At 41.2% G+C, this 24,774-nt stretch overlaps 1 protein-coding gene across 2 annotated transcripts in view; it reads left to right on the top strand.

Annotated features, from left to right (window-relative positions):
- The window catches only part of KLF7 (Kruppel like factor 7), a 93,951-nt gene that overhangs the window by 34,114 nt on the left and 35,063 nt on the right, over positions 1-24,774 (top strand). For both annotated transcript variants that reach the window (XR_005557856.1, XM_039352878.1), the window contains exon 2: positions 8,081-8,690. Coding sequence is in view for 1 of the 2 variants with exons in the window: in XM_039352878.1 (XP_039208812.1) it covers positions 8,081-8,690 (610 nt within the window). In the remaining variant the exon portion in view is untranslated. The remainder of the gene's footprint in view (positions 1-8,080; positions 8,691-24,774) is intronic.

Raw genomic sequence — 24,774 nt, 5'->3', positions numbered from 1 at the left:
GCTGCTTAATCTTCCTCCTGTGATTTAATGTTTCTGCCTTCTGGATCTTTGGTCCCTGGTCAGGTCACACAACCCTAGAGTCCCTAATTTCCACCCGAATTCTGATGGCCACCATTTTGAATGCCACGTTTAAAAAAAAATGAATGAAATAAAATAAAATAAAATTTAGACCTCATCAGGCCAGAGGCTTATAGTCACAAAGACCAGAGTGATTTTTGAGGGACGTTTTGTTTTGTAATATTATACACTAAATTAATCAAGCTTCTATTTATTTATTTATTTTATTTTTAAAATTTATAAGCCGCCCCACTCCCGAAGGACTCTGGGCGGCTAACAATAAAAAACACATAAAACATAACAGAACAACAGTACAAAGACAATCATCCAGGGGTCAGGTTTTATAAACGCCAGGCCTGCTGGAAAAGCCAGATCTTAAGTAGCTTACGGAAGACCAACAGGGTGGGAGCGGTCCTAATCTCCGGGGGGAGCTGGTTCCAAAGCGTGGGTGCCATCACAGAGAAGGCCCTCCTCCGCGGCCCTGCCAAATGGCACTGCTTGTCCGACGGGGCCTGAAGGAGGCCCAGCCTGTGGGATCTAACTGGACGTAGGGAACTATGAGGTAGTAGGCGGTCTCGCAAATAGGAAACTGAGGCAAAGCTCTGGCAGGCAAACAGTTGGCGGAAGCAAAATTGGAGCAAGTAACGAGGACTGCTCCTCTGACCACCTGACCAAAAAGGCAACTCTATCTGAGCTTGGTCATGGCAATGGCAGCTGATGCCGAAGGCACGGTTGGGGACCCACTCTGGGCTCCGCCTGGAGGCCTTAGGTGGCCAGTCAAGGTGCACCAGATGGTCCAATGAAGGGCGCAGAGGGCCTGAATAGAGGCCAGGCAAGGAAGGATGAGGATCAATAGGCCGGATCAGTCCCCTCAACCGCAGGCCACATCAGATTTCAGTCCAAATCCAATATTCCTTGAAATGGTGACAGCCCAGCACCACACTCCCTCTCCTTCTATATTTCTCAAGGGGATTAAAAAGCAATGGATCTCCCCCTTCCTCATTTCCTTCCGTAAGCGAGTCAGAGAAAAAGTATCCTTGGTACCTCTACAGATTTAAGTGAGGCCCTTGAGGTCCCCAAGGTGGATGAGGCCTGGACCACACTGGTATCCCAGACTGCGGTTGCTGGGGATATGTCTGAGGCATTTAAAGCGGACAACAAGAAGTGGGAATAGACTTTCTGTAAGACTCATCAATCAGCGGCATGAACTATCAAAACGGCCACCTGGGCATCCTTTTTTTGTCCGGACCACCCTCTTGTGGCTGCGCCAACTACAGGTCAGGGTCCTTCCTGAGGACATTCGGACTCACCAGGACCTAAGTACAATGGTGGCTGCAACTGAGTATGCCGTGGATGCGGCTCTTCAGTCGGCCAACTTTGCTTCCAGGTCCCTAGCCTCCGACATCACAGCCAGAAGAATGCTATGGCTGAAACACTGGCAGGCTGACGCCAGAGTTAAATGGCATCTCGCCACTGCCTCATATCTGGGCAACAATCTCTTCGGGGAGGTACTGAATCCGTACTTTGTCGAGAACAAGGATAAATGGAAGGTTATGGCACACCTTACTAGATTGTCCAACAAAAGTGCCAATCCATATTTCTGCAGGCAGATCCTTCGAATAGCAGCAGGTTCAGCAGCCACCCAACCCCCCGTTCATACACACCCTGGCAGGACAGGCCATATGACCATCCGTATGATAGACCAGGCTTTCACCCCAGGCAGCAGAACCAATATAAGAGGCCAGTTCGAGGAGCAGGACATCCCTTCAGGAAGTCCAAAGTCACAAGCGGTAGCCAACGGGTCTCCTTCAAGGAGCCAGATTGCCTCACCATCACAACAGACGCCAGCCTCTTTGGTTGGGGAGCCCACATTCAGTCTCAGTTTGCGCAGGGATATTGGTCCTGCGCAAACTTGAGACACAACATCAATTGGCTGGAATTCAGGGCCATTCACTTGGCTCTCTGTCGATTCCGACACTGGATCAGGAACGTCACATATTAATCCTCACAGACAACATGGCGCCCAAGACCCACGTGAATTTGCAGGGGGGCTCCAGGTCCAACTCCCTTAGGTCCAAGGCCCAATTACTAGGATCCTGGGCAGAGCCCAACCTGGCCTCTCTCAAGACCGAACACATCTCGGGGGTCAAGAACCGGCAGGCAGACTTTTCTGGTCGCTCCACGATAGACCCCTTGGAATGGGGACTACATCTGGATCTTTTTTCCGGAATATTCAGCAGGTTCAGCCATCTGGTCATCAACCTGTTTGCTTCATCGAGCAATGCCCAACTCCACAGGTACTTCTCTTGTTAGTATCTTCTGGGGATGGAGGGGACGGGTGCCCTGCGGACTCCGTGGCCGCGGGGCCTTCTTTATGCCTTCCCTCCCCTTTTGCTCATTCTGGCGACCATCCGCAAACTGCTTCAGGAGCAGGTGGAAGTGATCCTTGTGGCCCCATACTGGCCGCAGCGACCCTGGCTTGTCGATCTCATGAATTTCTCCCGCTGTCCTCCGTAGAGGATTCCCCCACATCGCATGTCCTTACTCCAGGGGATCCTCCAACATCTGGACCCTCAGTGGTTACAGTTAGCCACCTGGCGCTTGAGCGCAACATCATGACACAAGAGTTATTCTCTCCACGGGCGATAACCATGTTTCAGGCCTCTCGTGGACCGGCGACCAATTGCATTTATGATTCCACATGGAACAATTTTTGCCATTGGTGCAGAAGGCGGCAACTGGATGTGTACAATTTAACTATTCCCCAGATCATAGACTATCTTCTTGACGGTCTGGACAGAGGCCTGGCCCCTGCGACCCTTCATAGGTAGGTAGTGGCTCACTTGTTTGGACTCAGTTCCTCTAGCTCATCATCCCAGGGTACACGCTTTCATCAAGGAGGCTTACAACACTAGCCCTCCCGTGGTACACAGGTACCCTGCTTGGGAGCTGCCTCGTGTGCTTCGCACACTAACAAAACTGCCTGTTGAGCCCATAGCTACTATACCATTGCGGGCTTTATCTCTTAAGGTTACCTTAATTGCCATCGCGTCAGCCAGGCGTATCTCAGAACTGACTGCTCTTTCGGTCAGGAATGACCTTTGCACCTTCCACCAAGACCTTTGGTTGGATCCTGCCTTCGTGCCCAAGGTCAATTCACCTTTCCATAGAACATAGGAAGTCATCTTGCCTGACTTTTGTCCTGATCCCTCCCCTGACTTGGAGCGGTAGTGCCACACGTTGGACATCTGCAGGGCCCTGCGGCGTTACATGAAGTGCACGGAACCCTTTCGCAGATCTGGGGCCCTTTTTTGTTTCCTTCTGTCCGGCATTCCTGGGACAGAAGGTATCCGCTGGCACTATCGGCAGGTGAATCAAGTCCTATATCATGGAGGTGTAGCAATCTTCCTCCTTACTGACTCCAAGTCATATTACGGCCCATTCCACTCACAGCACTGCGACATCTGCGGCATGGGCCACTCAGGCATCCATCAAAGACATTTGCAGGGCTGCGACATGGTCATCGTCCTCCCCTTTTAGACGTCATTATAGGATTGACTGCTTTGCTTCAGCGGACACCTCCTTTGGTCGGTGAGTCCCCCAGCAAGTGGTCTCCGGGGACGTAGATTTGGCCTTATCTGTTTCCTACCCATCGGGACAGTGAGGCTTTGGTATGTCCCATTGGTGGATTCTCCATCTCATGTACTGGAGAAGGGGCGTTGTCTTACCTGAACGCCTTTTCTCAGTACGGAGATGGAGAATCCACACCCACCCTATGGTCAGTTAGGCCGTTATTAGGGAATTGAGAGCCAACGCCTCGTCCTTGCATCAGCCACTTTCGCCCTCGTCAAGACTGGATCTCCTAGCAAGAGGGGGCATGTCAAGCTTGGCTACTTGGTCTCAAGAGCAGGCAGACAGAGAAAACCCATTGGTGGATTCTCCATCTCCGTACTGAGAAAAGGCGTTCAGGTAAGACAATGCCCCTTTCTGATGGTACACATTCTTTTAATAGAGGAATACAATGTCCTGGAAGGCAGTGGATTTTCCCTTATTTCCCTGTTTTTAAGTAGAGGTTGAATAGCTTACCTACTGAATACAGTAAGAGTGGATTTCCTACATCACCAGAGAGTGAGAATAGATTATCCTTCCAATACTGCATCCCTGATGGAGAAGATGAATTGGATAGATTTGTAATATACTCCAGAATAGCTAAGGGTCTTTTTTTGGGGGGGGGCTAGGAAATTAAGAAGCCCAATTATCGTTTCTCTTTATTGGACCATCTTCTCCATCTCTTCAAATAGTGACTGGCAGTGAATAACATTTATCAATTTCTCTTTATACTGTAGCAGCTGTGTTACATTATTTATCTTAAGGGATCTTTTGTTCAGTACTGGCTTTCGTATTAATAACAGCGCTTCTTTTCCTTCTCCTTAGGTTTGTATGTGTGTCTGCTTCCTGCTGTGCTGTGTGCCTTTGTTGTGAGAATACAATAGCATTTACTATGAACTTCTCTTCCCCCACTCTTTAAGAATCAACTTTGATTTAATAAGGTTGGGTGTGAAGCACTGAACCACTAAACTGAGTATCTGACTGCATAAAACCAATTCTCAAAAACAGAAGCATATTAATAATGTTGGATGTTGCTATAAACCAAGTAAAGATAAGACTGAAGACAGTAGAGATTATACGCAAAAAGTAACAATAACCACCAGTTCACTTTGAATGAACCAATGTAATAATTAACATTTTAATCTCTGTACCGGATACAGAGGCAACTTTCCATCACACTCCATAATTTAGTACAGGGATAATTTAGGCATTGCACCTCGGATATTGCTAAATTGCCACTCCCAATAGCCTCAGTTGGCCTAGTGAAGGATGTTAGAAAATGTAGGCCATCTGAAGGAACCCAAATCGAGCAACTAGATCTATCAGCTGTGGTAATTAGATTGAGCAACATTGCTCATTGACTAGCTGAGATTTTGACTAGGCATATTGGAACTTGCATATAAAAAAGGATTAGATGATATTTTATAAAAGTATCATATTTTGTACCATTGATTTAACACAAAGAAGAAGATCCACTGTATATGATTACTCCATATGTGTGCTCTATTTGGGGGCTGCCCTTGAAGACCATTCAGAAATGGTCAGCTGATCCATAATTCAGGGGCACAAGCAGTTATGGGCATTTCTGCTTTGTGAACTGCCTAGTTACCAGTAGGTTTCTAGGTAGAATTCAAAGTGCCGGATAGGGGCCTTGTCCTAGGGTCTTGTTATCCGAAGAACTGCCTATCTTCAGTAGTTCTTCCTTAAGTTCTGAGAAAATGGTCACGCTCCGAGTCTCATCAATTAAACTGGTGGGGCCCAGAAAGTAGATTTTTCAATCATGGCATCTGTCCTCCAAAACCATTTTCCTAAGACTTGAATAGCCCCAACTCTCTTAAATAAATTTTGAAGACCTGTTTCTTCCCTTAGTCTTTGAGTGTGGACTCTCTTTATGAGGCTTTCTTATGTCTGCTCACTGGGATGACCATCTTTTTTGGTTCTTTGGTTTCTTTGATTTTCAATTTATATTTTGCGTGAGAATTATTTCAGAATGTGCCAGTCAGCTCAGTGACATGGAAGGTAGCTAGATTCAACTAATTCAGAATTGTTTTATCTCCCAATTGACTAGAATGGGTAATCCACAGAAGGTTCCAGTGTCTTCTATGGTCTTCAAAGGTAATTGTTCAGAGACTTTGGTTATGATCAGTTTGAAAAGAATCCTGCTTCATTATCCTAAAGATGGCCAATTTAATCTATCTCAGTGTATGTTTCTATTTTTCTGCATTACGGATATTCCTCTCTGACAGGATGGGGAAATATAAAATTCAGAATGTTGTACAGAAAAAAAACATAATCACATTTGTATTGCATAGTATATTTGGGTATTATTAACATGACTTTTAAGAACTTGGTAGATTTATTCAGCTTCCTACTTACAATATATTCCTGTATGCTAAGGATGTCCAAGAGTGTTTATTACCCAGTAATAAATTTCTGTTACTAATCTGAAAAATATTAAAGTTTGGACTTTGAAATCATAAGATTAAAAAGACATTGGTATTTTGTTCTCTCTTAATTAGCATTCTGGTGTCTCATATAAAGTATTTGAACATATGTAACTTTTAATTTATTATTTCATTAAAAAAAACCCCTAGTATTCTTTGTATTCTGCCAGTAGCCCAGAAGCTAGTGGGAACAATTTGTGGTTTGTTCAAGCTACGGTAGGCATCATCACCCCCTGTTGTTCAGACTGAAATCTTGCTAGACTGGGATTGAGCTGACCGGGGATGGGGGCAGGGAAGTAAGTTTTTTTAAGCAAGCTTGCTTGCTTACTTATACTTCTTCATGATTGGGGCCACCTTCCCCCTCCCTTTCCCTTCTAAGAGGAGGTGAGTTTGATGAGGTGCCTTTCTATTTCTGAGGCAGAAGGCAGGCCTTGACCAGCTGGTATCTTGAACTGACACAGGTGCAAAGACTGCAGGGGGTGGGATCCAAGAATAATTGCATGTTTCTCAAAGCATCAGGCCTTGCCCAAAAGGGGTCTTGCAGAAATGGTTCTTTATGGAAAATTAATGACAAGGCTTAAAGCTTGTCAGGATCACTGTGGTCATCAGAGAAGGAGTAATGCCTTACAGGGACAGCTCCCTCCTGCCTTCTCCACAGGATATTAGCTGACCCAACACAGCCTTGTATCATCTGGAGATTTCACAAGGCCTGTGCTGGTTTTAATGTTCTTTGAAAATCTTTTTTCCATCTTGCTAGCCAAAGATTCATGGACTTTGTATTTATAGTGTGAGCCTCACGGTTTCTCTTTTAAGGAGCGTAAATCAAGATGATACAGAGTGATTGGTATTTCTATTGTGACAAGAAGAAATTCCGTGAAAGTATACTTAAGCTTGGAGAAAACAATAACATTATGCTTATTATTTATTCACTGGCAGGTTTAGGAGATGACAAATTCTATGATTTAACTGAATTTTCTATTATATATAATTTGGTTTTGACTAAACATGTGTGAAAGACTAATCTATGTAAATGGATAGTTAAATCTCCTGCTTGCCTGGGCTAATCTTAACATTTGCAGTCCTTTAGCCAACAGCTCAGACATCACTGCGTTTTATTGTCTCTTGATCCTATCCATCGGAAAGAATCACAAGCAGTCTCTATTTCTCCGTGATATACTGTAGTTGCATAGGTGATCTATGGTATGTGTGAGAAAATCCACAATACTGTTCTTTGGTACATTGGGAAGAGAAAAAGAAATGAATGAACTACATCCCATTGTAAACTTTTACGCTACTTTGGATTTAAATGGCTGATACAAGATCATGGAATTACATGGCATGTTTTGCATGTATAGACTCACTCATAAAATTAATTCCTAGAGGTCTAGGAACTTACAGATTTTATCAATGCCATGGTCATGTTGTAGTCTGAATTAATCTGTAAAGAAAGTGTAGAAAATTTATTATATATTTGTTTCTCAGTTTATATTTATTGATTCATTTGAAACATTTATAACACTGCTGTCTAGTATGAATACCCAAAGTAGTTAACAAAATAGAGTTGAGAATTTCTTCAGAACTGGTCAAGTTGTGCTTGTGTAATATTTGTGAATCACTTGGTTTGCAAGTGATTGTTCTTATAGTTGCTAGGCAACTAGCAACCTGTGCTTTCAACTGCCTTCCTTTTTACAATTTGAGTATTTTTGCAAATAAATTTGTACCTGGATTTCCAGATTCTACACACCAGAGCTGAATAGCCACTGTATTCTTATTGTACAGAAGAATTCATTTCTGAAATGTTTGCTGCAGCCACATTCTTCCTCTTTTGTCTTATGGTTACTTTGATTTGCTTTTCTATTACCTCTTACTGTGGCAGGTTGTTTTATTCAGATATTCTTTTCTTTTTGGCAGTGGTTGCAACCAGGTTTGACTGTCCAGTGATGGTTTCTTTCTCCTTTTTGTTTCTACAGACATGCCTTGAGCTGGAGCGCTACCTTCAGACAGAACCCAGGAAGAACTCAGAAAGCTTCGGGGAGGACTTAGACTGTTTTCTTCATGCCTCTTCTGCTCAAAGCACAGAAGACAGCATTCAGCCATTGGACCCACTCTTATTACCTATAGATATGAGTACCTGTGATAAAAATGCCAACATGGACATTATTCTCTCAAGGGACAAACTATTGTCTGAGACTTGTCTCAGCCTGCAACCTACCAGCTCCTCTACAGAGGGCTATGCTGCTGTTAACCAGGCCCAACTCAACGCAGTGACCTCACTAACACCTCCTTCCTCTCCTGAACTCGGTCGCCATCTTGGAAAAACCTCACAAACTATCTCTGCAGTTGATGGCACAGTTACACTGAAATTAGTGACCAAGAAATCCACCCTCAGCTCAGTAAAGGTTGGTGTAATAACACCAGCTAATACAACAAAGTGTGCGCTCAGTGACAGTGAACAAGGAGGGTCAGGGGCTGATACATCCCCAGAAAACAAGAAGAGGGTTCATCGTTGTCAGTTTAATGGGTGCCGTAAAGTATATACAAAGAGCTCACATCTAAAAGCGCACCAGAGGACTCACACAGGTACATGTGTTAGATGCTTGGTTGTCTTTAACCAAACTTATGCCTTTTATTTATTATTTATCATGTACTGAAATGAAGCTTTAGAGGATAAGAATTACAGGCTTGGTATAAAAAGTTGGGTTGGAACATTGTGTTCCATGTTATGTCAAGGAGTTTGAGAATTCGCTATCGCAGAATGAAAATGTGTATGGCTCTATAATTCCTATATTAGTAACATTTTGTCAGAATTTCCCAGATTACTGAGAATACAAATAATCATACAGCATGTTTTGTTTTATTGTTCTATTATTTTACTTTTGTTTGAACTTCCTTTTTATTTTCATTTTTTATGGTTATGAGCTGCTTTGAGTAGCTCTATAGTGAGATAGGTGGCAAATAAATATAATAATAACAATAACAATAGCAATAACAATAATAATTGGCATAGGAAGTTTTTAGGGAGATTGTGTTTGACTATTTGAGGAAGTTAAATTACATTCCTTGAGCATAGAAGGCACCTCTGGTATAATTCTCTCCTTTTATAAAGATTAAGATTAATACTCCTAAAGATCCTATCAATGAGGGATGATGGTCTTTATGTCACAGCTGCTTTATAATTCTATAGATTATTTGGTGGAATGCAATTATGTCTAGAAATCAAAGCCAAATTTTTATTAGTTTTGTTGATTGCTACCCAGCCAGCCTGTTCAAAGAATTATAATTCACTGTAGATCAAGCCATATTCATGAGAGTCTGGTTCTGGCTTTGAAAGGAGTCATAATTTTATCACATAAGCGTTTCAGTTGCCCCTACTTTTGCAAAAATAAAAATAAAAATTTCCTCACCTATATTTACTCATAGTAAAAGGTAAAGTATTACTGTTAATTTTACATTATTACTGATTTTACTGGTTATTACTGATCATGACTTAGAACCTGGTTAACTTAGGATCAGCCTGTTTTCATTTTTTCTGCTGCACGGTCCTCTCAATTGAATTTCATCTTGTGGGACTGAGGAAGCATGCCTTCTCCATTGCAGCTCTTGCCCTCTGGAGCAGCTCCCAGATGCTTGTACTCCTGGGGTTCTGGAAGTCCCTTTGAAATCCTGGCTCTGTTCCCAGCTCTAGAGTTAATATGTTTGTGGGGGGTCTGCCACATTTTATTGTTATTGTTATAGCTGTTTTTATTCTAGGCTGTCAGTTTCATTATAATAAATAAGTAAATAAATAAATCTCCTTTAGTGAATATGTGTGAAACATATTCAACTTCAATCAGTTTTATTTAGAGACAGCTTTGTAGGATAAATCACTGTTCGTGCTATTTTCATGTATCACAGAGAACGAATGCTTTGATTAAAGTTATCTCAGCTGAACAGATATTTGAAACTAGGTATTGTAGTCAAAACTGAATGTACTTTCAACTGTATTCCCTTTACATTATATATCTATCACATTTGAACCAATTTCTGATTTCCACATTGAACATGTAAGATCCTTAAGAAATCCTTAATAAGCACTAAGCACTAAAATACCTTCCTATCTAGAAATATCTAGAAATTCAGAATCTTTCTATATGTCCAACATGGTGATAGTTGTGTATTTTGGTAGAACAAAGTTTGATTAATTCTGGTTAATACCAGTGAACCACAGTCAATTAACTAACTATTCCCTCATTTACAATCTGAATAGTCACCTGGTCAAAAAACCTATATGCTCTTACTTTGACCTGATGTATGGTAACTATGGTATGAAATACTCCTCTATGAAAAATTATAGTCTTGCAATTAGCTCCTATCTGTACTAAAACTCTTGTTATGACCTTTAACGGTAAAACATTAAATCACAGGGCAACAGTTTTTGAACAGAGGTATCTGAACTGGACTAATTTACAAAATATATTCAAAATCCAGGGCCATGACTCCCGAGAGAATGAAATTTGGGGAAGTTGTGGCTGTTTCAGTGTTATTAAGTACTGCTGGGCTGCGGCTACAGTTATGTGATCTTCATTTTCAGCGTTCTGTAACAGTTTCCTAGACAATCTTGCAGTTCCTTCTTCCCTCCCCCACCCAGTAGCAGACACTTACGTGCCTTCTGGGAAAGGAAGGGAAGGAGGAACAAGGAAGTAGAAGGAAGAGGGAGGAAGGAGCTCCATGCATATTTTCTGGCAGGTGTTATTCTGTTTCCTTGTTTAGGTATGGAATATCTCCAAAACAATAACCTAATGGGGCATGAGCTGGCTAGTCTCTTCTCTTTTTTCAGCTTCTTGCTAGGATGATAGGACTTCCTGAATGCTATGTTATTTTTTGCTTCCATCAAAACTGCTGAGTCAGTTTCCCAATTTTTCTGTAAAAGACAGCCTTAGATGATAGTGCCAATTGTCCTACCTTTGTAAAGGACAATTCCTAGAGATGAATTTCTACCTTATTAAGGATCTGGAGTGAAAACCTGTGCCTATAGCGATCATATTTCTTTACTCAAAAATTATGAACTGGCAGGGTGTACTTAAAAGAATTCACTATTGAAATAGATGGAACTAAAAATGGTTGCCAGCATCATAGCCTATTTAAGAGAAGATTGTATGAGGCGGGGTTGGGAAACTTTAGGGTTATGAACTTTGGATAACTGTTGACTGGCCTTCTCTTTCTCTCTTTATTTTCCTTACCTCTCCAGTTGCCTCTTCTCTACTCAGTTTTGTTTTCTCATCTTTCCTTTTCTACTCGTTCCTAAGCCATTTCTGATTATTCAGTGAGTATACTTTTTTGTGGCCAACCTTTTTTGCACAAAGGCATATGCACATGAACATACATCACATGGACACATTTTTGGGGTGGTGGGGCAGTTTTTGTGATTTCCCTCCCCTCTATTCTTCCTCTGAGAAGAAGGGTATCATCTTAAATTCAAAATTATCTTTCTTGCAGGTAAGTGTATGAATGAATGTGTTTTGCAATACTTAAACCCAATCTCCAAAGACTCTTGGCAACATACAATATCAAAAACAAAACAAAATAGTAATAATAACTAACTAAATCAGAACAATATAAAAAACAAAAATAGGACTTGTCAGTTTAGACATCAAATTATACTGTACTTTGCAAAGATTGAAGTCATGCTTTCTGATTTTGATTTGGCTAAATGGTTGCAAATATTATTTCAAATAATAAAAGACAATGGGAAGGATTACTGAATATATATATAGTATAACACAGGAGTCACCAATTAGGCCTATGAAATCCTAGAATTGTAAACAAAATGTTTAAATTGGCCAAATTTCACAACTTTTTAAGGTTTCTTATTTATTCCATAATTATCCTGTGAATATTTTGTTTGTTTATTTAAAATAGTTGCTTATATCAGGAAGATATTAATAGATTAAATAGGTTTTCTTACATTTATTCTTAGTGGATTTCAAGGAAGGGTTCATCTCCAACCAATACTTTCATGTGATGCAGTTCTGTAATTGTGGTATCTTTGACCTGGATTGCTCTATGAATGGACTGAGGTATGAGGAATTTTAAAATGTTTGGATTTGGTGTCAGTATTGGCTTTCTGATTCAAACCTAGTCCAAATCAAATGTAGACCAGCAATGATCAATTGACAGTAGAATGCTGGGCATAAATATTTTTGCTGGGAGTTTATGACCAACATCTGAAATCAGAGATAGTTTAAAAGGAGACACATTGAGTCCTTTCCCATAAAATTATTAAAATTATACTACTCATTAGGATATGCTTGGTATCTCCAAATGAGCTATTATTTCCTTCTGCAGTTCACTTTTGGAGTCTAGCTACTGAGTTGGGTGAATTCAGATTATGACCCCAAACAACTACTCTTATGTTTACCTAGCTTGCTTTTTCCAGTTCATACTGCCTTATCTCTCTAAACAATAATGTCGCTTTATTTATGCAAGCAGACATTTCAACTGGCTCCAAAACCCCAAAAGGAAAATTATTAAAGGGGGTGGGATTTGGAAGTTTTGATGTGTATTGTAAGAGTCCCAAGGCCAAGATTATAGGCATAAAGCAGTCATTTTGTTGGATCCTTTGTCTTTGAACACAGGCTTAGTTTCTTGGAACTGTCGCTTGTTCAATTGTGAACAAGCTTCACAGTGCCAATGGCTACCAGCCATTTGGCTCTCTTGATTGCTGAGCTGAAGGTCTGAAAAGTTTCTGAGATTTTTGTTTTTCCCATTAGCTGCTTGTAGCAAATGAAGAACTAGATACAGTAATTCAAATGTGAGATGACAAGGTAGCAAAACTCAATTAGATTTGACAAAAGCAAGGGTTGACCATTAGTAAGATCAGGAGTAATCCTGTTTTGCTGACACTTGTTTTTCCATGCATGACAGTCTGTGGAAAAAGTGCTTGCAGTATCTCAAGGAAAAAGCACAGAACTTCATAGGCAAAATTGAAAGAGGACACAATTAATCTCTGGAATGACATGCAGTAAATGGATGGATAGAGTACTTGGGAGACAGAGATGTGTGTGTTGAAGAGTACTTGTTTTGCAGGTACAAAGTGCCAGGTTTAACCCAGAACACACATTTCCATTTATGGTTGAGGAAGACTCCTCTTTGGAACTCATTTAGTACACTTCTTTGTAAATGTATTCCACAATCAATAGCTTCCTATGATTAATGTGATTTTTGTCATATATATAAAACTGAAATTTGTCTGGTAAACTGAACCCCTTGGTACAGAAAGAAATTTAACTCAGAAAAAGCAAGAAGCTATTTAGTTTTCTTCCCGATAAGCTAAAAGGTTTTTAAAGAACTGGTGCTCATTGATGTTGCACCAAAGTCTTCCTGCTAAAAACAAATGTGTCAAAAGATAGATTCAGATTTTGGCCTAGTGTAAAATGGAGAAGTCACTTGGTATGTGGTAAAATATGTATGAAAGAGAGCACTAGGTGCAGGAAAAGATGAGATATGCAATTGGGAGAAAGATTACCTATTTTATAAGTTATGTAAAGGATCTGTTATAAAACATATAATTAATGATGTGAGGAAATAAACTCAGCCTTAACACATTTGCATGGCAAATATTTCTGAAGGAATGACACTTTCACTTCTGGAAAGGGAAGGGATTTTTTTTTCAGACCTATCTCAGCAAATGCCAATGAGTTAAGTGACAGAAGGAGAATTAATTTAGATTGAACAACGAGAGGAGGAAGTGTATAAATTTGTCATTATCCAAGATTGGAAGCAGATGCTTTAAATGAAAAAAAAATATATTAGAAATTAAATCTGACTTTTTTGTGGAAGTATTAGTCTGGCTCCAATCTTAATGTAATCATTAAGCAAAAACTTGTAGGGAGCAAATTTTTTATTGTAGAACTTGATAGAAAGGAAATCCAGATTAGGGCAAAGGCTTCTGTTATTCAAAATCAGCAACTTGTAGTAGGAAATTGAAGAGACTAATATAATAACTATGAGAAATTTCCTGACAGTTAGAACAATTAATCAGTGGAACGAGTTGCCTCCAGATGATGTAGGTGCTCCAACACTAGAGGTTTTTAAGAAGAGATTGGACAACCATTTGTCTGAAATGAAATAGGATTTCCTGCTTTTTGGGGGGGGGAGTTATTCTGTTAATTGGCAGCAGTAGTGGGCTCTCTCTTTGACCATCTGGAAAAAGTGCTCGTCTTCAGAGGGAAGATGGAGGAGAGTGAAGAAAGCAGTGAGGACTCATGCTACTATGGGAAATCCTACAGATTTCCGGTGATACCAGTAAAGTGTTCAGGTGATACCAGTAAATATGTGGAAATTCACAAAACGATAGGCTTAGGATCTGTAACAGGATAATGGTCTAAAGGTCTTCAGCTGAAGATGGGAATTGAAGGAAATTGCATTAAGTGATAATATGTGGAGTTATTCAACAGTTTTAACTTGGCTTTTTAATATCTAAATAAAAAGCATGTTTCTGAAGCACATTTTCTAATGTTAAAAGAGTAGTTCTTTTTCAGTTTTATTCATGCAGAGTAAAATTCCATTTTGCCTCATGAAAGAAGAAGGTATATTTTATTTCTTCTCAACTCTACATTCTAAGAGCAGTAATAAGGTGAGAAAAATCTAATTGATTACAGTAGTATCAAAGTAAGGGTTTCAGTATATTCGATCTAGTGCAGAATTATTCCCTGAAACCCGTATTCTCTTTTAAAGCTGTAAACACAGTTTTGAATGCTAAACAAATCAAGCATTGATACAAGGTCTTTGTACTTTAAAATGTAGCTAGGTGATGATGAGGTACGATTGTCTTGATTGTATCTTAAAAAATACAGAGTTTTGTACTAGCACATAATGTATATTTCAATGCCAATACCATGTTATCTGTCTCCCTAATATGTGGGAATGTTATGCATTGGTTTCAGCCAAATGAATGCTAGTGTACCACTGCTGAAGTAAACAGCATTAGACAAGGTAGAACATAATCTCATCAAGAATAACTATATTAGGCAAATAAATAAGAATTTTGGATCTGATATAATGCATTCATGTGACTGAAATCAATCCATGGCAAGTGGCAGTCTGTGTCAATATATATAGCATTATGATCAAGAAGCTCGAGGGTGAACCATCTAATGCATGCATATCCAACATTTGGCTTGCCTGGACTGCACTGAGTGAAGAGGAATTGTCTTGGGCCACATATGAAATATATAATACAATGTATACAAATCACATAATAATGTTAAAAGATTACGATTTTGTGGTACCACATGGACATGCCCGATCTAATGCATGGATAAGATGCATACAAATGTCACATTCTATTGTAAGAACATACTGTAGAGCCAGGTTTTCCATTTTGCTGATGCTTTCAATTTAGCAGTAGTTAGTTAGGGTGTTTTTGTTTTTTGTTATCCAGAGAAACAGTAATAGGACTTTATTTTTGATTAATAGCATCTTTTTTCAGATGCAAATGCACAACATGTTAATGTTTTCTTTTATGCTTAGCAGTTAGAATTAGAAAAGTAACCCTTTCTACATACACAAATGAAATGCAATGATGCTACTGTAATCTAAGAAAATCTTATTGAACTCAAATTGTGATATCCTCATACTCCTCAGTGGATTTTGCAGTTGTTACCATGTCCTACATATGGAGTTCTTAATGCTAAGTGAAATGGAAGCTAAATACTCCAAGGATTTTTAAAAGTTTCCTGATCTTTCCTGGGACAAAAAATAGAGTCATTGAGTCAAAAGGGGGACAAGTAATGGTTTGAATGCTAGTGGGGGAGGAATGTGAGGAGAGAGAGTGTGGCAGGCAGACTTGTGCATCCTGTTGCTAGGAAACATCAGCATTAGCATCAGTGTGCTAATTGGCTAGCTTGTCAGTGCCTGGGTACCAGCCTGGGCCTGCTACACAGCTGTTTCTGCTGCCTGGTTGCTAAGCAACTACATCCTCTACCCCCTCTTTCCCTCCCTCCCTTTGCTTCTGGCACCTAATTGTCTACTTTTGCTGCTGGTGTTGCTGCTGGGTACCAGTCTGGGCCTGCCGCTCTGCTGTTCTCCCTAGGGATCAGAGATGGAAGTGGGGGTGGTAGAGGATATGTCAGCAATTAATGGAGCAGAAGTGCACATTCTACAGAAGGCTGGCACCTGTGTCCCCTAAGCAACCCCCCCCCTCAAAAATCCTCCTCTTCTGAGCATACATCAGGTGCCTCCAGCTTCAGTTTTTGCTAAGCCCATAAGGATACATTTTAAAATTATATTGGAACTGAGAAACCTTTGTTCCTTTAAATGAGAACTTGCAGAGACAATTGAAGGATAATATCCTTTTCTCAGGACACTTTTTGTCACTTGTCTTCATGTTTTTATTCATTGATTTCTGCCTGCCTGCTTGGCAGGGATGGGGGAGAAAATAATGTTTTAAAACACAGCTCTTTGAGAAACTATTGAAAGTACAACTAATTGGACTATTAAAATAGGCTGAAAAAGAAAAACAAGGCACTAGTGCAGATGAAAAGCAAACCAAGGTCATCTTGACAATGCGTTTCCTCAGGATGTATATTCCTACACAGATTCTGTATCGTCAATGTTCAAAATAGTAATGAGTATCATAATCGTTGTGAGATGTGACCATTGGATTAATGGCAGTTCAAGCCATGAGAATTTCCCATTGCAATCAGACATTCTAACAGAACTGTTGAAATGCTATTCTATTAGGTAGCAAAGGAGGTTGTTGTTACTGTAATTCATCAGATATTTTGTAAAAAAATAATTTGTCAGTCAGTCCAAATAAAAAAATAGAAAGAGGTATATCTTTTGATGTGAACATCTAAATGTGCACTCAAACTCCAGTGACACTGCATTTGAGGTAGCATAATGTGATAGAAAAAAATCGGTCTGACTTTTAATTGCTTGTTTACAACATGCAAATTAGAGGTTGAGGCTGGGTGAAAATTGACATATATGTATTGAAGTTAGTCATCTCCTTGTGTAGATTCTGCTTGCCTATTCCTCAAAAGCTTTCAAAGGACAAAAGAAACTGCTTTAAATTTATTTTATCATTTGAGTGTCAGATTCTGAATTATTTTCTTACTTAGGTGCCTATGATAATGATTGCATTTTTTTTTCTTGGAACAAAAATATAAAAGACAATAGAAAGTAAAGCAAATAAATTCTTTTTTGTATCAATAAAGAGCAATTCATTTTTAAAATAATAAACTGTTTCAAGCAATAACGCTAAAATTCTTTTGCAGTTAGAAAATAAGAGTTGTGCAATAAACCATTACTTGGCATCTGTTATTTTATTAAGACATCCCAGGATTTTTTTTTATTGAAATGAACTGAAGGCACATCTAGAAATGAAAGGATCTTAAAATAAAACTGCAATAGATTTCTTAAATTAATTTCTGTATAATTGATTCAATAATCATATTTTCCCATACTGATGCTCTGTTTCTGATTTTTAAGTGTGGGATATATTCCCTCAGTTGTGCCTTTCCTCTTTCTCCCCCTACATCCAGTCAGAAAGCAACAGATTCAGGTGTCTTTTATCTAAGAAAGCACATTATACATTTAGAATAGAATAGATTTCTTCGAGGAGAGGATTGCATTATAAGTCATTATGTCAATAAAACATGTATTTATTTCCACTTCCAGGGCCTGCCATTAGAGTTGAAGTATATACCTTTGATAGTGGGAAAAGCATAAAAGTTAACAATATATATCATTATATATTAGGGGATGCCAAGTTGGAAAAAAAAACTTCAAAATTCAAGCAAGTTAAATAACTTACATTTTGTTATGTTTTGGAAGGCAGTTTTGCTTTTTAATTGCAGTGATAACATACTTTTGCTAAGCAGTGATAACCTTGATTTGAACATATGAATCTGCTGCACTCATATTCAACCCAGCAGTTAATTAGAATTCTACCAAAATGCAACCAATTTTATGCAAAAGATTACTGAGCTAGGAAGCTTGCAGCTTTGTTTATGTGACTGTTTCTTTGCAGGAATCAGTAGGTGTGCAAACAGAGAATGAGTTGGACCTACATAGAGGTAGTCCATGACTTACAACTATTTGTTTAGTGTCCATTTGAAGTTATAACAGAGAAAAAGGTGACTTATAACCATTTTTCACACTTATGACTCTTGCAGCATCCCTGTGGTCATGTGACCAAAATTTGGTTGCTTGACACCTGGCATGAATTTATAATGATCTCAATGTCCTGGGATCAAGTGATCACCTTTTGTGACCTGACAACTGTCAACGGAAATGTTGGGCTCAGTTGTGGTTGTAAATCAAGGACTACTTGCATTGTGTAAGATGGAATTAATGGTGGATGTCCCTTACAAAAATGGTTGAGGTGTCAGTGTCACAAGTACTCTTCCAATTGAAAGCATTCATAAATTATAAACAATATTGATTATGCAAATTGATTTTGAAGGTGACTTCTTTTTCAAGCTTATTAATTTTGTCGTATGAGACTTTGCAACAACCTGCTACAGTCTTAGAAAAAAGAGATGTGCAAAGAAATAAGATAAATAAAGAGAAAGTGTTCCATTCCATTCCCACAAGAGATCCTGTGACATTCAAACTTAGTTTTGCCTGAAACCAAACACCACTTTCAGAATGTACTGCTTTCAATGGTAGAAGGCTTTTCTTTTCTTTTCTTTTTTATTGGTTTCCTTGTTTGTATTTTATCACTACTGTTAGCTTCCCAGAGAAAGGTGCTACAAGATCGGTGACGCTATAAATATATATGGCCACCTAGCTTTTAAAAAATAAATAAAATAAATCCCATGACTATATAAAAGTAATGCTCCGTATAACTATCCTTTGCACCCAGTATAGTAGTTCTTCCAAACTGATGCCCTCTAGATACATCAAATTACAATTTCATAACACCTATTTGGCATGGCCATGAAGCTAGAGAATTAGTAGGAATGCAATCATTTAAACACATCAAAGAAAGATAATACATTATTTATTAGATTTCTTTTATACTGCCTTTCTTTCATAAGTAACTCAAAGCAGTGAACATAATATTTTCTCCTATTTCCTCACAACAACGACAACAACCCTGTGAGATGAGTTGGCCCAAAGTCACCTATCTGGCTTTCATGCCTAAGGTGGGACTGGAACTCACTAGCACTTTAACCACTACACCAAATGGGCTCTCATTAGTGCTCTAAATATTCATCTCCCCCTTTCTTTTGAGATATTCTTTCTCTTCATTTTGTTTTGGTGTTATGACAGCTTTGATAGGGGTAAATTAGGCTTTGCTGAAATCTGTGGATCAAATGCCTTTTAAAGGACACGTTTTCCTTTGTCTTTACATTTTTGTCTCTATACAATATCCTTTAAGCAAGCCTGCAGAGCCCGGAACACAGACATTTTCTGACATTTGGCAGCAAGCAGCTCATGTTAACAAAGAAAAAGACTGAATAGGAAACTAGTCTCTATGCTTGGCAAAGACATTTTGCCCCTGGAGCTCAAATATCATAGATGTTAAAGGTATACCAGAAACTGAGAAAAGAATGTGTATTTATGGTTGGTTACCATGCAGCATATCAAATCATGGATTATACATTTTTTTTTTGGTTAGCCAAATTGAAATCCTTCTAATTAATGCATTCAAGTTATTGGGTTTATTGGCTAGATTTTAACTTGAATTGGGCATCAAGGGAATGTATTACTACCATGACAACCAGAATGCAAAATTTCCCCATCCCTTACCTACAGTGTTAAAAACTCAAGATGCTGTAGGGAACAAAGAATTTTCCCTCAGAGAAGATCCATAGCTGCAGGGCTGTGAGGTGGGGAGAGCATTTCTCATCATAATCAATGGTTGCTGGGAACTGTAGTTGAGCAGCAGCTGGAGGGGGATGGTTTCTTCACTTTTGGACTAGAATTAGGAGGAACATTCTCATAAAAAAATTAATTTATAGTTAACTTACTTGTATCTCAGGAAACAGGTTTGGCCTAGTTACATTCAAATCAGTGTGGGGTATGTGTGAAGATGCAGTTCAAAGAGACAAAATAGTGCAGGAGGAATGCTGACCTCTTTCCAACCTACTGCCAACAAACCCTTATCCAATAATGTATCTGCTTAGATAATAACTACGTGCTGTGTTTAGTGTAGCACTGAGAACTAAATCTTCTGTGTTTTTGAATGTTGCTTTTTTATGTCTATCAATATGAGCACATTTACATATTTAATCATTTATCTAGATGGCAAGCTCAGTCCTATCCTAGTACCCATCCTTTCAAGGGCAGTCTCCTCTATGAGTTTGCAGCTGAATTGTATATAACAGTTGCTTTCTACATTCGTTTCCTACTGAAAAACACATACATTATAAATAACTTTATACACTAGAGCTATCTTGTCATATACATTTTTACATAGCTATCCAAGTAGGTACAGAGAGACAGACAGACACACAAACACACACATACAGAGAGATACAGAGATAATGAAGCATGTTTTGCTTGTGTTTTCTTTGAGAGTGTTTATGGTGTTAAGGATCCTTTGTGTATCAGTCAAAACTGTAGCAACAAGCAGCATTCTTCAAATGGACATTCTTTATCCTTTGTCGTGAGGAAGGACATGTAATGAAATGGGGCGTTGTCTTACCTGAATGCCTTTTCTCAGATGGAGAATCCACCAATGGGTTTAGACTGTGTTCCTGCCCAATCAGATCAAGTCAGCCAAAGGTGCCACGCCTCTCCTGGACTAGAAAAGCCCAGTCTTGATGAAGGCGAAGCCATGACTGACAGCAAGACGTGTTGGCTCATAAATGTAAAGCTAGACCTAATAACCTGCTAGGGTGGGAGTGGATTCTCCACCTCCGTGAAGAGAAAAGGCGTTCAGGTAAGACAACACCCCTTCTCCAGCACTGGAGATGGAGAATCCACCAATGGGACATATCAAAGCTTATTGTCCCTAAGGGAGGGAATCAGGCCTGCCCAATGTGGCACTTTGAGATAGTACCTGTTGCAGAACCCTCCTGCCAAAGGATGCCTCCGCCGAGGCGAACTTGTTGATTTTGTAATGGCTAATGAAGGGTGATGGAGAGGACCATGTGGCCGCTCTGCAAACATCTTCAATGGACGCTTGAGTGTCCCAGGCCGCGGTAGTAGCCGCGCTACGGGTGGAATGGGCCATGATGCGCCCTTGAACCAACACTGAATCCACCCTATACGCCTCTGCAATACAAGCCCTAATCCACCTGCCAATCGTGGAGGACAACACTTTCCTGCCCCTGGAAGGAGGATGATATGAAACGAAAAGGGCTTCGGTAGAGCGGAAGGCAGCTGTCTGCGAGATATAATAACGGAGTGTTCTGCGGACGTCCAGCAGATGCCACTGCCGTTCCAGATCATGTGAGGGATTAGGACAGAAATCTGGTAACACAATTTCTTGAGTCCTGTGAAATAAGGAATTTACCTTTGGAACAAAAGTCAGATCAAGACGAAGGACCACTCGGTCCAGGTGAAAGATACACAAATCATCTCTGGTGGAGAGAGCAGCTAATTCGGAAATCCGCTGCACAGAGGTAATAGCCACCAAAAATGCTACTTTGAGTGATAAGAATCACAAATCACATGTTCTGAGGGGTTCAAAGGGCGGATTGGTAAGAGCCCGCAAGACCCTCGGTAATTCCCAAGAGGGATATCTATGGACTACAGGGGGCTTGGTGTTGGTAGCACCCTTGATGAATGATTGGATCAAGGGATGGTGACCCAGGGAAGTTGCAGATTCACATGTAAGGATGGTGGAAAGAGCAGCAATCTGTCTGCATAGTGTGTTGGGAGCCAAACCCCTCTCCAGACCCTCCAATAGGTAGTCCAATATGTGAGGAATTGTCAAATCCAGTAATGTCAAGTGGTGCCTTGAGCACCATGAACAGAAGTTTCTCCACGTGGCCTCATAAATACGGTTGATAGAGACCTGACGGGAAGCCTGGATTATAGAATTGACTCCTGGCGAGCAGTGCTCCCGAACTAAAACTGAGCGCTCAACTGACATATGGCTAACTGGAGCCATTGGGGTCTGGGTGCAGTAGTGGCCCCTGACTGAACGAGACCCTGTCTGGAGGAATCCTCCACGGTTCTGCTAGTGAGAGGTTCACTAAGTCGGAGAATCACGGTCTCCGAGGCCAGTACGGTGCCACTAGGAGAACTTCCGCTCTTTCCCTGAGGATTTTGCGTATGACTGCCGGGAGAAGAGGGAGAGGAGGGAAGGCGTAGAGCAGACCCTCCGGCCATGGACTCCGTAGAGCGTCCGTGCACTCTGCCCCTGGGCATGGAAAGCGGGAGAAGAACCTCGGTACCTGAGCGTTTGTCGGGGAGGCGAATAGGTCTAAGACCGAATCTGTGGGATATTTCCCTGAAAATCCTTGGGTGCAGGCATCGCTCTGAGTGGTTCACCATTGTCCTGCTAAGGAGATCTGCTTGCGTGTTTGCCTCCCCTGATATGTGATCTGCCTTGATGGAGGCCAGATTTGACTCCGCCCAAGAACCCAGAAGAAGAGCCTCGGTCAGGAGGGCACGAGATCGAGTGCTCCCTTGCCGATTCACATGGGCCTTGGCAGCAACGTCCGTGAGGACCAGTATGTGACGTTTTGCTACCGAGTTACTGAAGTGTCGAAGGGCCAGGTGTATGGCTCTGAGCTCCAACCAGTTTATATTGTGTCGTAGGTCGGATCGGAACCAACAGCCTTGGGCCCACTGTGATTGTAGGTGCACACCCCAACTGTACAGACTGGCGTCGGTCGTCAGAGTAATTTGGTCCGGCTCCTTGAAGGAGGACCCCCTGAGCATGGCCGATGAGAGCCACCACCTGAGGGAGCGCAACACTCTGAGTGGGACTGCACTCTCCAAATGGACGAGCTGAGGTTCCGTCTCTGGAAAGGGAGCAGAAACCACTGAAGTGTCCTGGAATGGAGCCTGGCCCAAGGCACGATGGCCATGGCCGATATCAATTTTCCCAGTAATTGGGAGAGACTTGCTAGTGTTGCCATGCCGCTCCCGCAGATTTGTAGGACCAACTGTCCTACAAATGAATGATTTGAAAAGTATTCAGAGACTACAGTTGGTCCAGAATGCATCCGCGCGAGTGATAGCGGGTGTTCCTCGGTACACCCACGTTACACCTATCCTCCACGAGCTGCACTGGTTGCCTATTGGTCACCGGGTCCAATTCAAGGTGTTGGTTATTACCTTTAAAGCTCTATATGGCTCAGGGCCAGGCTATTTGCGAGACCGCCTACTACCTCATAGTTCCCTTCGTCCGGTTAGATCCCACAGGCTGGGCCTCCTTCAGGTCCCGTCGGCCAAACAGTGCCATTTGGCGGGGCCGCGGGGGAGGGCTTTCTCTGTGATGGCACCCACATCTTGGAACCAGCTCCCCCCGGAGATTAGGACCGCTCCCACCCTGTTGGTTTTCCGCAAGCTGCTTAAGACCTGGCTTTTCCGGCAGGCCTGGGGTTTATAAAATCTGACCCCTGGATGAATGTTACCGTATTGTTTGTCTTGTTAAGTTATATTGTGTTTTTATTGTTAACCGCCCGGAGTCCTGTGGGAGTGGGGCAGTTTATAAATTTTAATAAATAAAATAAACTGTCGTATGCTGTTCCGACGTTCTTGGGATAGAAAAACCCGGTAGTCGACTGTGTCTATGATGGCCCCTAGGTGTAATAGCCTTGTTGTGGGGGACAAGTGACTCTTGGAAAAATTTACCGAAAACCCATGGTTTTGAAGAAGGTGTATCACCCGTTTTAGATCCGCCAGAGCGGCTTGTCCTGATGATGACTGAATCAGAATGTCATCCAGGTAACACTGGACTCTGACTGGCACCATCCGGAGGTGAGCTGCTAGCACAGTGAGGACCTTGGTAAAAACCCTCGGGGCCGAGGATAGACCGAAATGTAACGCCCTGTATTGACAGTGCTTGCCCCTGTAAGCAAACCTTAGAAACCGGCGGTGGCTGAGAGAGATGGGGATGTGAAGATAAGCTTCCGTAAGGTCTACGGACGTCAGGAAGTCTCCTCTTCTTACGCTTCCGAGAATTGACTGGAGCGTTTGCATCTTGAATTTGCGATATGCCGGTGTAGTCTTTTTAGATCTAGGATTGCTTTTTAGATCTAGGATTGACGACGAAGAGGATGGAGTAGAATTCCCGACTTCTCTGATCCAACGGTACCGGGTCTATGGCCCTTATGCTTACGAAGTGCTGAATGGCCTGTTGCATCATCCTTTTCTTTGTGAGATTTCTTGATTGGGGACAAGAGATAAAGCGATTCAGAGGGTAGGTGAGGAATTCTAGGGAGAGCCCGTAGCGAACTGTGTTCAGCACTCATGCATCTGTGGTGGTGACCTCCCACTGGCTGGCAAAGAGAGAAAGTCTGCCGCCTATGGGAGGGACCGCCGGAGAGTCATCTGGAACAACGGGCCGACTGCTCCCACGAAAGGGCCGTTTGCCCTGAAATTGTTGTCTGGGCTTAGAGCCCGTTCTGTCTAATTGTCTGTCCTGTCTGTCCTGTCTGACAGGAAAGGAACGGGGCGGATAGGAATAACTGGGCTTAGTCCCTGTACGGAAGGACTGCCTCCGTGAGTATGTGTTGGATCTTTTGTCCGGACGCTTAATAAGGTGATTGAG

This window comes from Crotalus tigris, unplaced genomic scaffold (assembly GCF_016545835.1).
Source record: "Crotalus tigris isolate CLP2741 ecotype Arizona unplaced genomic scaffold, ASM1654583v1 scf7180000018485.2372832, whole genome shotgun sequence".
Classification (NCBI taxonomy): Eukaryota; Metazoa; Chordata; class Lepidosauria; order Squamata; family Viperidae; genus Crotalus; species Crotalus tigris.
The sequence above is the reverse complement of the archived record's forward strand: the minus strand, read 5'-3'. Positions and strand labels throughout refer to the sequence as shown.